Source organism: Squalius cephalus (assembly GCF_949319135.1).
Source record: "Squalius cephalus genome assembly, chromosome: 4".
Lineage (NCBI taxonomy): Eukaryota > Metazoa > Chordata > Actinopteri > Cypriniformes > Leuciscidae > Squalius > Squalius cephalus.
The window spans coordinates 7303615-7324537 of NC_137125.1; the positions used below are offsets into that span (position 1 = coordinate 7303615).

At 46.0% G+C, this 20923-nt stretch overlaps 1 protein-coding gene across 1 annotated transcript in view; it reads left to right on the plus strand.

The window, feature by feature from the left end:
- Positions 1 to 18445, plus strand: part of LOC307156969 (uncharacterized protein) — a gene marked incomplete at both ends in the record, with an annotated part of 21070 nt that extends 2625 nt beyond the window's left edge. The window contains 4 exons of the mRNA XM_079868698.1: positions 2948 to 3130; positions 16472 to 16577; positions 18088 to 18225; positions 18440 to 18445. Of these exons, the coding sequence (XP_079724824.1) occupies positions 2948 to 3130; positions 16472 to 16577; positions 18088 to 18225; positions 18440 to 18445 (433 nt within the window). The remainder of the gene's footprint in view (positions 1 to 2947; positions 3131 to 16471; positions 16578 to 18087; positions 18226 to 18439) is intronic.
- Between the last annotated feature and the right edge of the window lie 2478 nt (positions 18446 to 20923).

Below are 20923 nucleotides of genomic sequence, written 5' to 3' on the forward strand. Positions count from 1 at the left end.
AGCCCCTGCCCTGTTCAGAAAGAGAGAAGGTATTTCAGCTGAATGTTTTATATGCTGTTGAACAGTTAAACCCTGTTGCATTGTTACAGTGTACAGTCGAAGTGGAGCGTCTCGCTCAAAGTGTCCTCCCCGCCTGGTGGTCTCCACACGCCCTAATCGAAAGCCCCTGCCCTGTTCAGAAAGAAAGAAGGTATATCAGCTGAATATTCCATATAGGGCTGTCACGATGTTAGATTTTTCACACCACGGTTATTGTGGCCAAAAGAATTCACGATATCGATATATCGCGATATCTATAGAATCTAAGGGGGGGGGGGGGGGTTATATAGTTTTTCTTTTTTACCCAACAAACATAAGGATACTGATAAACACAAGGCACATGCATTTTTACTTCTTGCGTACTCAATCTATGGCAAATTTTTGTGAAGGAAGACAAGCATGTGAAGTTTATCTGGTTTCAAACTGAAGCCAAACACTGTCAAGGTTTCCTGAAGAACTGAAAAGCTCTTAAACCTATTGTTGCACCAGCGCCAATAAAGTCATGCAGATAGCAGATTTGAATAAAAAAAATCAAGTGCAAATACAAATACAAAAATAAGATGAGTAAAGAAAACGGGGTTCTTAATTTTAATAATCACCCTTTATTAAATATATGAACACAGAAACCCCCTGTTAACAGTTAATGTCACGTTTCCCATTCCATGACTAGTAAAATAATAGCCGCGTCTATGACAACTCGAGGTATTGCACACCGGACACGCACTTTCTCAGTTTATGGCCAGCAATATCATTATGTTTAAGGACATTATGGAATTGAGATAATGTCTGTACTATGTTATGATTATACTGTACAATTAAATACAATAGTTGCTGAGTCTGTGATCTGAACACTTTTTTCTGCGCTCTGTGTCGCGGCAAGATTTTGAACACGGTCCTGAGCCGTTGCTGGGCGCCGCGGACAGACGCCGAATAGAACCGCGCTGTGCTTCTCGTCCGGTGTGTGTACACTCATACAGAATGTGTTCGAATTTTAAAGACGTGGCGCTGCGCTTCTCGTCGGGTGTGCGACCACCTCTAAGGTGCTGTTTTCTTTGAAGCCGAAGAACTCTGTTGTTAATACTGGCGAGCTCAGCTTACTTTTTTCGGGTGTGGACAGACTGTTTCACTCTAGCTGCGCGGGCGCGGACGAGCGCTGCGTCTAGAAAACGCCAATATCGCCAATACTGGTATATTGTATTGCTCTAAATTAACACGATGTCGATATTTCATGCTTTGAATATCACGATTATCGTCAATACCGGTATATTGCGACACCCCTAATTCCATATACTGTTGAACAGTTAAACCCTGTTGCATTGTTACAGTGTACAGTCGAAGTGGAGCGTCTCGCTCAAAGTGTCCTCCCCGCCTGGTGGTCTCCACACGCCCTAATCGAAAGCCCCCGCCCTGTTCAGAAAGAAAGAAGGTATTTCAGCTGAATGTTTCATATACTGTTGAACAGTTAAATCCTTGCTGTATCGTCACAGTGTGCAGTTGAAGTAGAGCATCTTGCTCGAAGTGCTCATCCTGCCGGTGGTCTCCACACGCCCTCGCTGCAAGCCCCTGCCCGGTTCAGAAAGAGAGAAGGTATTTCAGCTGAATATTCCATATACTGTTGAACAGTTAAACCCTGTTACATCGTTACAGTGTACCGGCGAAGTGCAGCGTCTCGTCCAAAGTGTCCTCCCCGCCTGGGGGTCTCTACATGCCCTAATCGAAAGTCTCTGCTCTGTTCAGAAAGAAAGAAGGTATTTCAGCTGAATGTTTCATATACTGTTGAACAGTTAAACCCTGCTACATTGTTATAGTGTACAGCCGAAGTGGAGCGTCTCGTTCAAAGTGTCCTCCCCGCCTGGTGGTCTCCATACGCTCTAATTGGAAGCCTCTGCCCTGTTCAGAAAGAGAGAAGGTATTTCAGCTGAATGTTTCATATACTGTTAAACAGTTAAATCCTTGCTGTATCGTCACAGTGTGCAGTTAAAGTAGAGCATCTTGTTTGAAGTGTTCGTCCTGCCGGTGGTCTCCACATGCCCTCGCTGCAAGCCTCTGCCCCTGTTCGGAGAGGAAGGTAATATATCTGAACGCCTCATGTACTGCTAACAGTTAAAGTTTGCTGTATTGTCGAAGTGCACAGCCTAAGGGGAGCTCCCGTCCAAAAGGGCTACTCCCGCCTGGTGGTTCCTACGGGCCTCACTTAAGTTCCGCCTCCCCCTTGAGGAAGGGGTAACCCCACCCAAGAATCCTCACCTGTTGGTGGCAGCTAACTGTGTCGTTCCAGGGAATAGCCGTGGTACGTACCTAGATCGAAGTGTCCTCCTGCTGTCTAAGGGTCCCCTCACGCCCTGGCTAAAAACCCCCGTTCTACTCTTGCCCGGCGTAGAAGACACCTACCGGGGTATACTTACCGTTTCCTCTCCTGGCCCGGCCCGCTCGTCACATGTTCACCTGCGTCCTGTCGGAGTCTGTCGGGGGGGCATTATTGGCTTCCTCCAGGGGTTCTTTGTCTTCCTGTTATCGAGGCCGGTCAAGGACTAATTCATCTAGCCTCTAAGGTGAAAGCCATGAGGTTACAAACTGCCCAGAAACTGCTTTATTTTTTGGACTCTGTACTGTGTTTCAGTTTTGGTCTTGCCATTCTACGAGGAAAAAATAAGATGGGTTTTGATAAGCAAATGTTTCTGATCTCAGAAAATGTTGTAAAGGACATGTTTAAGATCAAGTTTTATGGATCTGTGTTTGAAGCTTGGAGTTATTTTAAGCCGGAGCGAAAAGAACATTTCGGCTTTAATGAACCACTTTTTCACAATCCCTGGTTTTCCCATACTTTTATTATGTCTAGCGTTGATATTTCTAACTTTGGTTTAGCTGGTGTAACTAAAGTTGGAGGTTTGATTGATTTGACAAATAGAGAACACACACACACACACACACACACACACACACACACACACACACACACACACACACACACACACACACACACACACACACACACACACACACACACACACACACTAACGCAGTCTCCCACTCTCACACACATACACACTAACGCAGTCTCTCTTTCACACACACACACACACACACACACACACACACATTCTCTCTGTCACACACACAGTCACACACTCTCGCTCTCACACACACACACACACACACACTCTCTTTATCTCTCACACACACACATTCTTTGTCACACACACAAACACACTCTCTCACTCACACACACAGGGCTCGAGACTAACGGCGTCCTATCGTCCTGGGGACGACAGAAAATGTTTTTAGGACAAATAGAAATATTCTCCAGGACGCCTACAGGACGAAAGACATTTTTGTATGTGTGTTCATTTATTACTATTAGGGTAACTTACTTAGTTTTATGTCAAAACTAACTGACCAAGCACTGACTACAACGGAGCGCGTCTGCTCATGCTGTTACTATAGTTTCTATCACTGGCCGACTACTCACCCGGAGACTTGTTTCGCGGTACATCTATCACATGACTTATTTTCACAGACAAAAACGAGACGATAACTAAATAAAAACTAGTTTTGAATGACAAAAACCATGACGAAAATCTATTGACATTTTCGTCAACGAATAAAAACTAGACAAAAATGTTAGATAGTGACGATTTGGGAAGCAATCCAGTCAGAACTGATGTCCTGCGTTTGTGGTAGATGCACACATTTGTACTGTACGTGCTGATCTACCCAGCGGCACACGAGTTGGCATGCGCTGCATGTCTCATAAAACGTTAAAAAATGTAAACGTCTGGGAGAATGAGTAGAGCAGACATATAGATCTGAATAAGAGTGATGACTTAAAAAAAAAAAAAGCTCTATTCGGTATGGTTTTCTGTGCGCACACACCCGACCCGAAGCGTGCAGCCATGCACATAGACACCTGCGCGCGAATAACTGAATTGAGCTCTCTTTCGTGTCTGAATCATAGGTCTGAATGGACAAATACACACAACATTATGTTGAAATGTCCGTTTTGGAGAGTATTCACATAAACTATGTTGGTTATGTCTTAAACAGTTGTGAGTGTATCGTATGTGTCACGGTGTGACAAAAATCAGAACGGGACTAGAAGTCCTTGTGAATGCAGTGTTATTTAGGCTACGTTTACACGAAAACGATCTGAAGAGAAAACGCAAAAGTGATCACTTTTTATTCTGCGTTTAGACGAGCGTTATGTGGGGGAAATCTGCGTGCATATGGTGACGCAAAAGTGTGTGAAATTCAATGTAGTATGCACTCCAGGCGGCTAGGTGGCAATGTGAAGCACTGATCGGTGCCTTCACTGTCTAGCAGACTTTTGCGTTTTTACCGTTTAGACGGGAACGCGACGGTGGAGCGTTTTTAAGATTTCCACTCTGGAGGGTGGTTTCACTTTTTTGCGTTTTTAAGCCCCCAAAACGCCGTCGCCGTCTAAACGAAAGGCACATCTGATAAAATATGTTTACGTTTTCACCCGCGAGCGTTCTCGTGTAAACAGGGCCTTAGAGATCTCCAGTGAACACCCGTCTCTATGCACTGCGAATCTGTTGCCATGGCAGCAAGGCCAATTGCCCGATTGACAGCAGGTGTGGGGTGATTACAGGGAGCGCTGTGAGAGGGACACGTATCTTGATGGGGCTTTAAAATAGAGAGGAAGCAGACGGTGAGTGTGGTTCTCCTCCCGTGAGATACTGTGTTTGTCGACGGGTTGTCTTTCTATTGAGGCTGGGCTGTAGAACGGGCGAAGATCGTAGCTGAAAAGTAGAAAGAAGAGAGTGAAGGATTTGTCAGCGAAAACCCAAGGAATATCGTCAGCAGTGGGAAGGACGCAAAGTGATGAGTATTGGATTCGTTGTTTATATGCACTAATACTGAAGTGGTGTTGAGAGTTTGGAAAGTGTGTGGCACGAGTGAACTAGTACACCGAGTGAATTGTTGATCTGTCTCCAACTTCTGTCCTCCCCTTTGCCGAATGTGACAACAGCTGCACCCGTCTTCTGCTTTTTCGGAGAGAAGTTGAGCCCTCGCAAAAGACGAGATTTGATCCAGTGGGAGAAAGACCGGTGGGTGGGTGCTGGCCCGAATGCACGGCGTGCGAGTGGAGATGTGGTGCCTGAAGTGACGACTCACACGGTTTGTGTTATGGTGTAAAAGTTTATTGTGTGAAGAAGTAAAAGTAGTCTGCTGTGCACTCTCCCTCTATAGTCTTTCACCCGCTGTCTCCAAGGAAGAGCTTTTGATACATCAAGCGTCCAACTTACTTCTTCTAGACAACCCGGCTCTGTCAGCTGAATGTTTTATATGCTGTTGAACAGTTAAACCCTGTTGCATTGTTACAGTGTACAGCCGAAGTGGAGCGTCTCGCTCAAAGTGTCCTCCCCGCCTGGTGGTCTCCACACGCCCTAATCGAAAGCTCCTGCCCTGTTCAGAAAGAGAGAAGGTATTTCAGCTGAACGTTTCATATACTGTTGAACAGTTAAATCCTTGCTGTATCGTCACAGTGTGCAGTTGAAGTAGAGCATCTTGCTCGAAGTGCTCGTCCTGCCGGTGGTCTCCACACGCTCTCGCTGCAAGCCCCTGCCCTGTTCAGAAAGAGAGAAGGTATTTCAGCTGAATGTTTTATATGCTGTTGAACAGTTAAACCCTGTTGCATTGTTACAGTGTACAGTCGAAGTGGAGCGTCTCGCTCAAAGTGTCCTCCCCGCCTGGTGGTCTCCACACGCCCTAATCGAAAGCCCCTGCCCTGTTCAGAAAGAAAGAAGGTATATCAGCTGAATATTCCATATAGGGCTGTCACGATGTTAGATTTTTCACACCACGGTTATTGTGGCCAAAAGAATTCACGATATCGATATATCGCGATATCTATAGAATCTAAGGGGGGGGGGGGGGTTATATAGTTTTTCTTTTTTACCCAACAAACATAAGGATACTGATAAACACAAGGCACATGCATTTTTACTTCTTGCGTACTCAATCTATGGCAAATTTTTGTGAAGGAAGACAAGCATGTGAAGTTTATCTGGTTTCAAACTGAAGCCAAACACTGTCAAGGTTTCCTGAAGAACTGAAAAGCTCTTAAACCTATTGTTGCACCAGCGCCAATAAAGTCATGCAGATAGCAGATTTGAATAAAAAAAATCAAGTGCAAATACAAATACAAAAATAAGATGAGTAAAGAAAACGGGGTTCTTAATTTTAATAATCACCCTTTATTAAATATATGAACACAGAAACCCCCTGTTAACAGTTAATGTCACGTTTCCCATTCCATGACTAGTAAAATAATAGCCGCGTCTATGACAACTCGAGGTATTGCACACCGGACACGCACTTTCTCAGTTTATGGCCAGCAATATCATTATGTTTAAGGACATTATGGAATTGAGATAATGTCTGTACTATGTTATGATTATACTGTACAATTAAATACAATAGTTGCTGAGTCTGTGATCTGAACACTTTTTTCTGCGCTCTGTGTCGCGGCAAGATTTTGAACACGGTCCTGAGCCGTTGCTGGGCGCCGCGGACAGACGCCGAATAGAACCGCGCTGTGCTTCTCGTCCGGTGTGTGTACACTCATACAGAATGTGTTCGAATTTTAAAGACGTGGCGCTGCGCTTCTCGTCGGGTGTGCGACCACCTCTAAGGTGCTGTTTTCTTTGAAGCCGAAGAACTCTGTTGTTAATACTGGCGAGCTCAGCTTACTTTTTTCGGGTGTGGACAGACTGTTTCACTCTAGCTGCGCGGGCGCGGACGAGCGCTGCGTCTAGAAAACGCCAATATCGCCAATACTGGTATATTGTATTGCTCTAAATTAACACGATGTCGATATTTCATGCTTTGAATATCACGATTATCGTCAATACCGGTATATTGCGACACCCCTAATTCCATATACTGTTGAACAGTTAAACCCTGTTGCATTGTTACAGTGTACAGTCGAAGTGGAGCGTCTCGCTCAAAGTGTCCTCCCCGCCTGGTGGTCTCCACACGCCCTAATCGAAAGCCCCCGCCCTGTTCAGAAAGAAAGAAGGTATTTCAGCTGAATGTTTCATATACTGTTGAACAGTTAAATCCTTGCTGTATCGTCACAGTGTGCAGTTGAAGTAGAGCATCTTGCTCGAAGTGCTCATCCTGCCGGTGGTCTCCACACGCCCTCGCTGCAAGCCCCTGCCCGGTTCAGAAAGAGAGAAGGTATTTCAGCTGAATATTCCATATACTGTTGAACAGTTAAACCCTGTTACATCGTTACAGTGTACCGGCGAAGTGCAGCGTCTCGTCCAAAGTGTCCTCCCCGCCTGGGGGTCTCTACATGCCCTAATCGAAAGTCTCTGCTCTGTTCAGAAAGAAAGAAGGTATTTCAGCTGAATGTTTCATATACTGTTGAACAGTTAAACCCTGCTACATTGTTATAGTGTACAGCCGAAGTGGAGCGTCTCGTTCAAAGTGTCCTCCCCGCCTGGTGGTCTCCATACGCTCTAATTGGAAGCCTCTGCCCTGTTCAGAAAGAGAGAAGGTATTTCAGCTGAATGTTTCATATACTGTTAAACAGTTAAATCCTTGCTGTATCGTCACAGTGTGCAGTTAAAGTAGAGCATCTTGTTTGAAGTGTTCGTCCTGCCGGTGGTCTCCACATGCCCTCGCTGCAAGCCTCTGCCCCTGTTCGGAGAGGAAGGTAATATATCTGAACGCCTCATGTACTGCTAACAGTTAAAGTTTGCTGTATTGTCGAAGTGCACAGCCTAAGGGGAGCTCCCGTCCAAAAGGGCTACTCCCGCCTGGTGGTTCCTACGGGCCTCACTTAAGTTCCGCCTCCCCCTTGAGGAAGGGGTAACCCCACCCAAGAATCCTCACCTGTTGGTGGCAGCTAACTGTGTCGTTCCAGGGAATAGCCGTGGTACGTACCTAGATCGAAGTGTCCTCCTGCTGTCTAAGGGTCCCCTCACGCCCTGGCTAAAAACCCCCGTTCTACTCTTGCCCGGCGTAGAAGACACCTACCGGGGTATACTTACCGTTTCCTCTCCTGGCCCGGCCCGCTCGTCACATGTTCACCTGCGTCCTGTCGGAGTCTGAGGTAACCGTTCCCTGAGTACCTACCTCTGGAGCAGCATCAGTGACTCGCTTCACCCTCGTACCTGAATACCTACCTGGTTCCAGCCCGAATGGGGTCCGTATAACCACGACCTCCTCTTGAGTCCTGTAAAGAGTACTTACCCAGTGACCTACCTAAACGGCGCGAGTATCCCTCTGATCCCCCTTCAACGAGCCGCAGGCCCGCCACGATTGTTCCCCCCCTCCAAGGTCCAGAAGACCACCGAACCCCCTCTGGCGGCAAGAAAGAAGATTTTAATTAGGACTTTTCCAATTTACTGTTTTTTACTTAATAAAGAAAACTGTTATTCCTTTACTTCCTTGTCTGTTTGGTCCTTGACACGTTCCTCGAGGTGGTTCCCGGGTTCCAGGGGTGGGTGCAGTCTGGCTTGGCCCACTCCGACCTGTGACAGTATGTGCATCAGTGCATTGGATCCGCATCTCATTGGACATGATCCGATGTCTTAAAGTGACAGTGCAGGGTAAAATAAACCTAATATTGATTAAGCAACAAAAGAAAAAGAGAAAAGCATTCACTGCTCGTTAATAGCTTTAATAATGATTCATTATATTTAATTCATACAAAAAAATATGTCTGCTGCTTGAAAGAATAAAGAATGATATTTTTTTAGATATGTAGGCTAGTCACCAGTATTTACTTGTTATTTTTTAATCCAACCAACTCAAAAACTCACACACATAAACTCACACAAACATTCTCTCTCTCACAAACACACACTCATACAAACACTCACACACAAATATACTGAAGAAACTGTAGTATAATGGGAATGGTTCAGGTGAAGTGAGGGGTTTGGCGAGCAAACAGAGTCTCGGTCAGAAGACGTCAGATGATATGGAGTGATGATGGAAGCAAGGAGAAGGCAAGGTTTATTGCAACACCAGTAGTAGTTTATTTATTGTTACGGTTGTCTTTGATTGAGATGCATGGTTTGTGTGGTTAACTGATGAAGACACACACAGTATACATCAGAGTGCCAGGAGAAAGTGCAAAGAGTGAGCCAAAAGGTGCAAAAGCAATTTATAGACAACAGGTGAGGCGGGCGTGGTCAGATGGCAAGTGGGAAAGTATCTTGGAAAGAGCGAAATGGAGTAGAAAGGGAATGGAATGGCCAGAGTCTTTTCATAGCCGCCCCGGAATTGGGATCAATTCCTCCTGATAAAAAGACTCACTCGTCTACCAGCTCAGGAAGCACCATCAAACGTGACACTGGTCTTGTGTAAATCCGACTGCCAACTTGGACGTCCACTGACCGGACACGACCATCCCTCCCAGTGGTGACGGTGGTGACACGCCCGGTTGGCCAAGAAGCCCGAGGCAGTTGTGGGTCAAAGATTAGAACTGTCTTCCCTACTTCGAGATTCTGGACCTCCCTCAGCCACTTCCCTCTAGGTTGCAGGTTAGGCAAATAGTCACGAATGAATCGTGTCCAGAAGTGGTCAACTAAAATCTGACTATGACGCCACTTCCTTCGCCCAAGGAGCTCACTACTGACAAACATGGCTTGTGGCAGAGAGGCATCACGCCGCCCCATCAGGAGCAAATTGGGAGTGACCGGATCAGGATCCGCAGCATTGGAGGAAAGATAACCTAAAGGCTTAGAATTCATGATGCCTTCTACCTCGATCAGGACAGTTTGAAGGACAACTTCGGAGATGGTTTGCTTCCCAAGAATCACTCGCAGGGCATTCTTAACTGATCTGATTTCACGCTCCCAGACTCCACCGAAGTGTGGAGCCCCTGGTGGATTGAAGTTAAATGAAATCTGCTGATCGGCTAAGTGTTCCTGAAGCTTAGGTTCCATCTCCTGGAAGCATTTACTCAGTTCTCTGTCTCCAGCACGGAAGTTTGTTCCTCTGTCTGCCCAGATCTCCAAGGGCTTGCCACGACGGGATATAAAGCGACGGAGAGCTAGGAGAAAGGCGTCAACATCCAAACTTCCGAGCAAGTCGAGATGTAAACAACGAGTAGTTAAGCACTTAAAGATGATTCCCCATCGCTTCTCTGTTCTACGGCCCTGGTGGATAACAAAGGGTCCAAAGCAATCTACCCCGGTGGACCAGAATGGTGGTTTAAAGAGACGCAGCCTCGCTGGGGGCAGATCAGCCATCTTCGGTACTTCAGGAGAGGATTTCCATCTCTGACACTCCCGACAGCTGTGCTGATGTTTACGGATAGCTGGTCTTCCTCCCATGATCCAATACTTGCGTCTCAATTCTCCAAAAACCCTCTCTGGGCCCGGATGCAGCAGGGACTCATCATAGTCCTTAATGATGAGCTGCGTAGTAGAATGCTTCGGGTCTAGAATAATTGGGTGAATGATGTCGGGATCCAAGTCCTGGGATCGACGGAGTCTTCCTCCTACTCTCATCAGCTCCACATCTGGATCCAGTTCAGGAGACAATGAGAGGAGACGACTCTGCCTAGGGAGAGGTTTCCCTTTCTGGAGAGCGTCAAGTTCTTCAGGGAAACATGATGCCTGAGCTTGCTGTAAGATTAAGGTTTCGGCTGCTGCTCCTTTGGAGACTTGGTCTGACTGAGTTCGTGCCTGCTCAATGGCGACGATTAAGTCACTCCAGTTTCGATACTGGGAGACATCTGGTAAGATACAGGTAGCAGAAACATTCAGACACAGAACAGCTTTCTTCAATTCAGTACTGTCTGCGAGTGGTGATGGTTGGGCAACAGTAGGGGCAACTGGCCAGCAATTTTCAGGCTTCTGCATGAAGAGCGGCCCAGTCATCCAGCAGTTGGGTTGAACCAAATCACTCAGTTTCTTGCCTCGGGTCAGGGCATCCGCTGGGTTGTTTGAGCTGTCGACATATCTCCAGTCATCACTGTCGGTGAGTTCCTGGATTTCTGCGATCCGGGTGCCGACGAAGACCTTATAGTGGCACGACTCGGATTTCAACCAGGTCAACACCGTTGTGGAGTCACTCCAGAGGGTAGTTTGAGCTAACGACAAGGTAAGTTCCGACCTCAAGGTCGTGGCTAACTGTGCCCCTAATAAGGCAGCACTCAGTTCAAGTCGGGGTATTGACAACTGTCTCTTCGGTGACACTCTGGAACGGGCCATGATGAAGGCCACATGAATGTGATTTTGATTGTCCTGGACACGCAAATAAGCCACAGCACCATAGGCCCGTTCCGCGGCATCACAGAAGACATGAAGCTCTCGGTATATACCCGACTGGTCCGCACAAGGGGGCACATAACAGCGGGGCAGTCTGATGCTGGGGAGCTCCGACAGTTCCTGTTCCCACTTTAGCCATTGATCTGCTAATACGGACGGAGTGATAGGGTCATCCCAACCTTGTTTGAGTTTCCACAAGTCCTGCACCAGCACTTTAGCCCGGGTGGTATAAGGTAAGATGTACCCTAATGGGTCATATTGACTGGCAAGAGTGCGGTAGATGAGACGGAGTGTGGGAATCCTGATTGGCATCACCCTGTGTTTGTATCCCAGGCTATCCGGAAGGCAGCACCAACACAAGCCTAGGGTGGATTCTTGAGGATCAACACCCAATTGAGAGAGCCACAAGTCAGTGCTCACAGATCTTGCCTCAGGGGAAAGATGTTCTACCACACTGGAGTCATTACTCGCCCACTGACGGATTTCGAATCCTCCTTGAGACAGTGTAGCGCGAAGTTTGTCCAATAGAGCTTTGGCGGTGGCTGATGTATCAAAGCTCTGCAGACAATTGTCAACATAGAAAGCTCTTAGCACTGAGTTCAACACTTCATGGTCACTCTCAGGGTGCTCCTTCACGTGACGTTGCAGGGCGTAAATGGCGCAGCAAGGACTGCAAGCTGTGCCAAAAGGTAACACTTGCCACTCATAGGTTTTTGGGGGAGTTGTCTTAGCCATAGCTCGCCAGAGGAACCTGAGTAATGGCCGGTCAGCAGGGAGTAGATGCACTTGGTGGAACATAGATTTTATATCACCACTGATGGCCACACTATGCTCACGGAAACGGAGGAGCACACCAAGAAGAGAGGGACCGAGAGTTGGACCAGGAAGAAGACTACTATTCAGGCTGAGACTATGAAGCTGGAAAGAGCAGTTGAACACCAGTCGGTGTTTCCCACTGGCTTGTTTGATAACATGATGTGGGACTAGCCAAGATTCTGACCCTGGCTGGTCATCTTTGGGATCCACCTCCTTCACATACTCCATATCAACGAGCTTCTGAATCTCCTGGTGGTAAATCTCAATTAGCTCTGGGTCCTTGTTCAGTCTGCGCTCGGTTCCCCGGAGCCATGGCAACAAAGTATGGGCTGAGGAGGATAACCTAGGACTGTTGGGTGCTCTGAGCAATGGGGTAGCATACCGCAAGACCTCACCTACTTCTTTGACAGCAGTCTTAGTCTCAAGCAGTTCCAGGCAATAATGGTCTTGTTTAGATCGGGTTACATCCTTCTCCTTACGGTGTGGGAAAGAATCCAGTCTCCACAGTCTCTCCACATTCTCCATCAACTCCGCAGTAGCGGGGCAGGATACACGATCACAGATAGTAAACAAAGCTTGTACATCTGAAGGAGGAGATCGAGGTAAGGCATTGGATGGGCCTTGAACAGCCCATCCCAGGGCAGTATGAATGGCGATAGGTCCCCCATAAAGTCCAATACGGACAGGCTCTTTGGGCACCAACAAGTGGGAATGATCTGAGCCTATTAGGATTAATGGCTGACAATGGATAAAGTCTGGTAAGGGTAAGCCTCGCAAGTGGGAATATTCCCTCTGCAGGTCAGAGGCACAACAAGAATGCTCAGCCAAATTGAGGACTGGGGCAGTAAAGGCATTGGCTATATGAAACCTAATCTTCTTCCTCTGGCTCACAGGGGAGATATAACAGGAGATGGTCTCACCACTCATGGGAATTACTTCATGTCGCACAGTTCTGAGATTAAGGGTCTCTTTTGGCCCTGTAAGTTGTAGCTGGGACGCTGCTGAGGTCAGAATGATTGTTCTTTCTGAACCATCATCGAGTATGGCATACGTCTTCAGCCTCTTCCGGCCATTGATTAGTAAGACCGGAACTACCTTCAACATCACCTGAGGCGATCGGTTTTGCTGATCGATGTACAGTGTGTTGTCAATACAGGGTGCACGGACGAGCACATTGAGAATGTCTGCCGTAGCCAATTTCTCTGGGCTTTGTGGGTATGTGGCCAGTTGACGTGCAATGCTATGCAGAATGGTGAGATGCAGTTCATTGCAAATGTTGCAAGGCTTTTTTAGGGTGCATTTATCCGGCTTATGGCAGCGGGCACATCTGTAACAACGATCATTCTTCTCTATCCAAGTTCTCAGTTCTGATGGACTGAACTCCTTCACCTTTGGACAGGTTCCCAAGAAGTGGTTGTTATTGTTACAGTATGGACAGAAAGGTTGGAACTTGGGTTTACCAAGGATGGTCATCCCTTTCCCACGGCCTCCTTGGACACTAGGCTGTCTTTCCACAGTGGCTGTGTTGCTTAGGTACATAGTGGTAGGCATCACCTTTCTCAATTGGCTCTTTTGAACTGGTTCTCTTCTCTCAATTGAGGCAGGGACAAAGACTTGTTGGGCAAGACTCTTGGCCCTGGCTTTCACCTGGAGCCAGTCAGAGAAGTCTTCCAAGGTATATGTTTGTTCTGCACCATCTCTAAGGATGCCACGATTCAAACAGTGCTCAACGAAACTGTCCCGATAATTAAGGGGGAGCTTGGTTAATAGCTTATCAACATGAGAACCACACCGCAATTCACTTCCACCTGCTCCGTCCACCGATCGCAGCATGCCAATCAATGACTGTACAGAAAGAGCAAATTCCTGGAATGCATTGCTATCTCCGAATCTGACAGGTGGTGAATGAAGGATGCTGGCTAGTTCACTTTGGACCAACTGCCGTGGCTGGCCATACTTTGCCTTAAGGGCAGCAAGAGCAGATGTGTAGGGAGTTGAGGCATGCATATAAGACTTGGCTAGTTTGTACGCAGTAGGCAGCCTCAAGTGGTCCATTAGAACCTGGAACTTATATTGTTCAGAGAGGTGAGCATGGATATCTAACAGGTTTTCCAACGCCATCTTAAGCAAAACAAAGTCACTTTCTCTTCCACTCTCAAAATAAGGCAGTCTTGGCTTGGGGATGCCAAAAGCAGTGGCTACTAACAGCTCCATGATACTGGCTCCCTCTGATGTCCTTTCACTGGACTTCTGTAATGAAAGAGGTGCGGACGTATCAGGAACTGGATCTGAGGGTCTTTTACTCTGGGAAGGACGAGGTGCGGTCCGCACTAAATGGATGAACGAAGGAGGTGAGGGAGTTGCCTGCTCTGGACTCGACCTCTGAACTGCTGGGTGGCTCCCTTGAACAGGATGGAGAGTCTCAGACTGACTCACAGCATCGACAGGCTGAGGTAAGGATTGGAACGACGAAGTGGTTGGCTGATTCACTGGAACGGGATCAGAGACAGAAGTTGGATGACCAACACAACAAGCTTGTTGCTCGGAGTACAGATCGACAGGTTCACCTGAATCCAAAACTCTAGAGCTCATTGAAAAAGGAGCCAGTTCTTGAGGTGGCGGAGCAGGTGAATGTTCTGTGGTCACTTCTCCAGTGAATGAGGTTATCAGCCGAGCCTCTTCTAATTCTCGTTGAACCTTCCGCAGTCGTCGCTGTAGAGTCAGAGATCGGGACATCCTCTCTCGCTCTGTTAAAGCTGCTTGTGCTTGCCTATCCAGTTCTCGGGCCCGGCTATCCAGGGCTTGTTCCTCTTGGATTTGATTCTGGATCTCTTGCAGTTCTCCAAGTTTCCTCCTCTCCTCAATCATGGCTGCTTGTCGAGAGGTGAGCTCCACACCATGGCTCTTGCGCGAGCTTCGGGAACTTCCACTGCCAGAAAAGTAAGTATACGAGGTGGCCTTCGACCTGGGTGATGACTCCTGCTTATCCCTCTTGCCTCTAGATCTATTAGGTCTCCCCTCTCCCTGTGAGGGTAGAGTTGGTTGTGGCGCTAGTTGTGGAAGTGAATGTTCCTCAGCCGATTCGGGCTGGACATAATCGTGGGTGATTTCTTCATCCTCCACTTCTCCATTTCCAGCTTCGATTGGATTAGGAGATGGTTTGACTGCTCGGCTGGGATAAGGTAGGCTCTCGGGCTTACTAGAGGCTTTCCTAGCAGGAACCGGGAAGCCATAGCGGTCAGGTTGATGCCTCTCTCGTCTGGATAAGGTGCTACTGGGTTTAACTGGGAGAGCCCGCTCCAACTCCAACTCTTCCTCATCTTTTCCATCCATACCAATGCCTGCCATGGTATCCCTCACTCAGTCTCCGGCTCGAAGGACCACTGAAGAAACTGTAGTATAATGGGAATGGTTCAGGTGAAGTGAGGGGTTTGGCGAGCAAACAGAGTCTCGGTCAGAAGACGTCAGATGATATGGAGTGATGATGGAAGCAAGGAGAAGGCAAGGTTTATTGCAACACCAGTAGTAGTTTATTTATTGTTACGGTTGTCTTTGATTGAGATGCATGGTTTGTGTGGTTAACTGATGAAGACACACACAGTATACATCAGAGTGCCAGGAGAAAGTGCAAAGAGTGAGCCAAAAGGTGCAAAAGCAATTTATAGACAACAGGTGAGGCGGGCGTGGTCAGATGGCAAGTGGGAAAGTATCTTGGAAAGAGCGAAATGGAGTAGAAAGGGAATGGAATGGCCAGAGTCTTTTCATATACACACTCACACACACTAACATACACACTCTCACACACACACTCTCACACACACAGACACGGAAACTCTTACACACACACTCACTTGCTCTCACATGCACACACTCACACACGTGGACACACATAAACACGCACACTCTCTCATACACTCACACAGACATGGACACTCTCTCTCACACAGTCATATGCACACACACACACACACACTCTCTCATACACTCACACAGACATGGGCACTCACACACACACACCTGCAAGCACACACTCGCAGACACACACGGACACTCACACACAAACACTCACTCACTCACACACACACACACACACACATACTTGCAAGCACATACGAATACTCATTCACACACACTCACTCTCAAACACTCTTACACACTCACACAAACATGCACAGTCACAAACAAACACAAACTCACACATGCACACTCACACTTGCATGCACATACGGATACTCATTCACACACACACACACACACACACACACACACACACACACACACACACACACACACACACACACTCAAACACACACACACTCACTCTCAAACACTCTTACACACTCACACACACATGCACACAGACACACACTCACACTCTTACATACTCACACACTCTCTCACACACACAAACACACTCTTACACACACTCACATAAACACTCATACACAAATACACACACACATTCACGTACACACTCTTACACACTCGCGCACACACACACTCACACAGAGGTGGAAATTCGCACACACTCTAACACACTTGCACGCACACATTCACAGGCACACGCACACACTCACAGGCACACACACACACACACGCACACTCTCACTCGCATACACATACACACACCTGCACGTGCACACTCGCAGACACACACACAGACACTCACACACACTCGCGCACACACACACGCTCAAACACACACTCTCGCACACACACACTCACAAACACTCACACACGTGCACAGACACACGCACACAAACACACTCTTACATACTCACACAAACACTCAAATACACACTCATGTGCACACACACACACTCTTACACATTCGCACATACTCACACACTCTCACACACACAGACACACTTGCACGCACACACTCGCAGACACACACACACATACACACACACACACTCTCACTCAGTCACTCTCACACACACGAACACACTGCACACTCGCTCAAACAAACAAACACTCACACATGCACACTCACAATCTCTCACACACATGCACGCGCACATACACACACTTGCACACACACATACACTCTCACACACACACACTCACGTACACACTCGCACACACTAACATACATACACTCACACAGAGATGGAAACTCGCACACGCTCAAACACACACTCACTCACAAACACACACGTGCACACACACTCACACACACACACATGCACAGTCACACACACAAACACACTCTTACATACACACAAACACTTACATATACATTCACATACACGTACACACACACATTCTTTCATACACACTCACATAAACACTCAGACTCAAATACACACACTCTTACACATTCGCACATACTCACATACTCTCACACACACTCACACAGACACAGAAACTCGCACGCACTCTCTCACACACACATGCACGCACACTTGCAGACACACACTCACGTGCAGACACACAAACATACACACAAACACACACTCACTCACTCACACACACACTCGCACATGCACACTCATAATCTCTCACACGCATGCACACACACATACTCACACACACGTGCACAGTCACACAAACACAGACACACACACAGTCGTGTACAGTCACACACAAACACACTTACACACACATACATTTGCAGTCTCACACACATTCACATAAACACACACACTCACATACTCTCACACATACACAGTACACACACTCACACATTCACACATGCAAACTCACACTCTCTCTCACACACACACAGACACACACACACACGCACACATACACACACACACGGCACCTTTAAGAATCCTATGTTTTCTGTTTGGTAACCATGGCGATTTCAGTCAGAACCTCATTCAGGACAAAAGCTGTTACAGAATGATATTTCTTTAGTGCTTTATTATCATTGGTTGCTTACAATCCTAAATGAACTAGTCAGATCTGAAATGAAGACTCAAGATAGAAAGTTTCTGTAATTCACTGATGTGTGTTTTCTCTCCATCAGATCCTCATCAGTTCACTCTGGATCCGAACACAGCGAATGAATGCTTCCTTCTGTCTGAGAGGGAGATTTATAACACTGGCAGAGAGCGGCCGTATCCTGATCATCCAGACAGATTTCGTTATTGGGAGCAGGTGTTGTGTAGAGAGAGTGTGTGTGGACGCTGTTACTGGGAGATTGAGTGGAGTTTTGATGTGTATATATCAGTGTCATATAAGAGCATCAGCAGGAAGGGAATGGGTGAAGAGAGTCGGTTTGGATATAATGATCAGTCCTGGAGTTTGTACTGCACTTTCTACAGTTACACATTCATCCACAATAACATAGAGACTAAACTCCCTGTAACGCCCATCAGCAGTAGAACAGGAGTGTGTAGAACAGGAGTGTGTGTGGATCACAGTGCAGGAACTCTGTCCTTCTACAGCGTCTCTGACACACTGAGGCTCATACACACAGTCCAGACCACATTCACACACACACTCTATCCTGGGTTTGGGCTTCATTGTGGATCATCAGTGAAACTGTGTTGATGAATGAGAATCGCTTGATGAGAGACTCTACCCATAATGCTTTGAGCTGATGATAAATCAGTGACAGTGAGATGTTCTAGAGTCTCTTATTGTCTCTTCATTACATTAATAACACAGCTGAACTTCTGTCAGTGAAATAAAGAGAAACAGACAATGATACACAGAGAAGAGAGAGGAAATATGAGACACAATGAGACTCACTGAAACATGTCTGGATGATACGAGCAAAACTAGACTTTCAACTCTAAACTCAGTTTAAGACATTCAGAGATGTTTTATCTGAACTTCTCGATCTGTTCAGAACATGATACACACACACACACACACACACACATCGGATCTGTTCAGAACATGATACACACACACACACACATCGGATCTGTTCAGAACATGATTCACACACACACACACACACACACACACACACACACACACATCGGATCTGTTCAGAACATGATTCACACACACACACACACACACACACACACACACACATCGGATCTGTTCAGAACATGATTCACACACACACACACACACACACACACACACACACACACACACACACACACACACACACATACATCGGATCTGTTCAGAACATGATTCACACACACACACACACACACACACACACACACACACATCGGATCTGTTCAGAACATGATTCACACACACACACACACACACACACACACACACACACACACACACACACACACACACACATCGGATCTGTTCAGAACATGATTCACACACACACACACACACACACACATACATCGGATCTGTTCAGAACATGATTCCTCTGCTGTGGGTTATGTGTGTATTATTAAAGACGCTTCTGCTGTAATATATTGTGTACTGTACTAAACCTGTTAGTGGGGGGTTCTGGATTGATCTTCATCTTTTTATTATTATCTTTATTAAAACAGATAATAAATAAATCATAAAACAGAGACATTTAAAGATGATGTCAGAAGACAAATATGTTAAAGTTAGAAGCAACAATGAAAGAAATTCAGGAACAGAAAGTTAAAGTCGAGGGAATTAAGACACATATTCAAGAGAATCAATCAATATCACAGTTTGTTGATCAATGAGTGTGTGAATGAAGGATCTCATTCTCTATAGAAACCTGTGTGTGTGTGTGTGTGTGTGTGTGTGTGTGTGTGTGTGTGTGTGTGTGTGTGTGTGTGTGTGTATGTAGTGATCATGTGATTTACAGCATTTATCATGTTATTATTATAGTTGTTGTCAGGGTTGTGTTTAGTTTTGCTGTTTTTGTTCATATTTGAGTTTCCTCTTTATCTTTATTCCTCTGTTTCTGATTATTGTTCTGTGTATTTATTTACACTCCACACACACACACACACACACACACACACACACGTCACACACACACACACACACACACACACACACACACACACACACACACACACACAGTCCTTCATTAATGTTGGTCAAAACACTGTAAAAGTGAATCAACACACACCAATGCTACAATTTTCTAAATGAAGTTCCTAAACGCAAGTTAGGGAGGAGTGAGCCCATCTAATCTTTCAATCAACAGCCTGAGTATATAAGCAGCTGCTTACCTCTCTCTAGCATCAAGCTGTTCCAGTATCCCTCCACCTCCCCAAACTCCACCTTCATCTCCGGTACCTTGCCCTTCAATTATCATATCCTACATTTAGCCACTGGGGGGTATATCAGAGCTCGAGTTGAAGCTGCTTCATCGAGCCCCTCTTCAGTGGACAGCAAGCCAAATAAGTTTAACCTAATATCTGAAAGATTTTATGGGCAAGCAAACTCGTTAAATGTCATAATCATTTGTTAACAAGTATTCATTACTTCAATTATATCATATTCTGCCTTTAATTATTACATTGTTTAAATTAATACATTTTTAGCTAACTGTGATTTGTAAATGTACATTTCTGAAATACATAACTTAGACAGTCTCCTCTGATAACAGACTCTAGATTGTAATATGGACTCTGTATTCTTCTGTAAAGTGGCTGTGAAATGATGTGTATTGTGTAAAAGTGAATTGAATTAAAAGAGTTTTATCTTCTAAATCTGTTAGTTCTTCCACACAGTTTCACACATCTTCAATCATAAACCACATTTTTAAGGTGTAATTTCAACAATATTGTGTTCGATCTCTGTATCTGAAAATACAACAGTGAGGAAAACAATATTGTAAAATAAAAGTCTTATTGTGCTTATATTCAAGATTCACCATTAGCTTTTCTTTTTACTTTTTACATTGTTTACTTGTGATGTTATTATAACTGCTATTAATA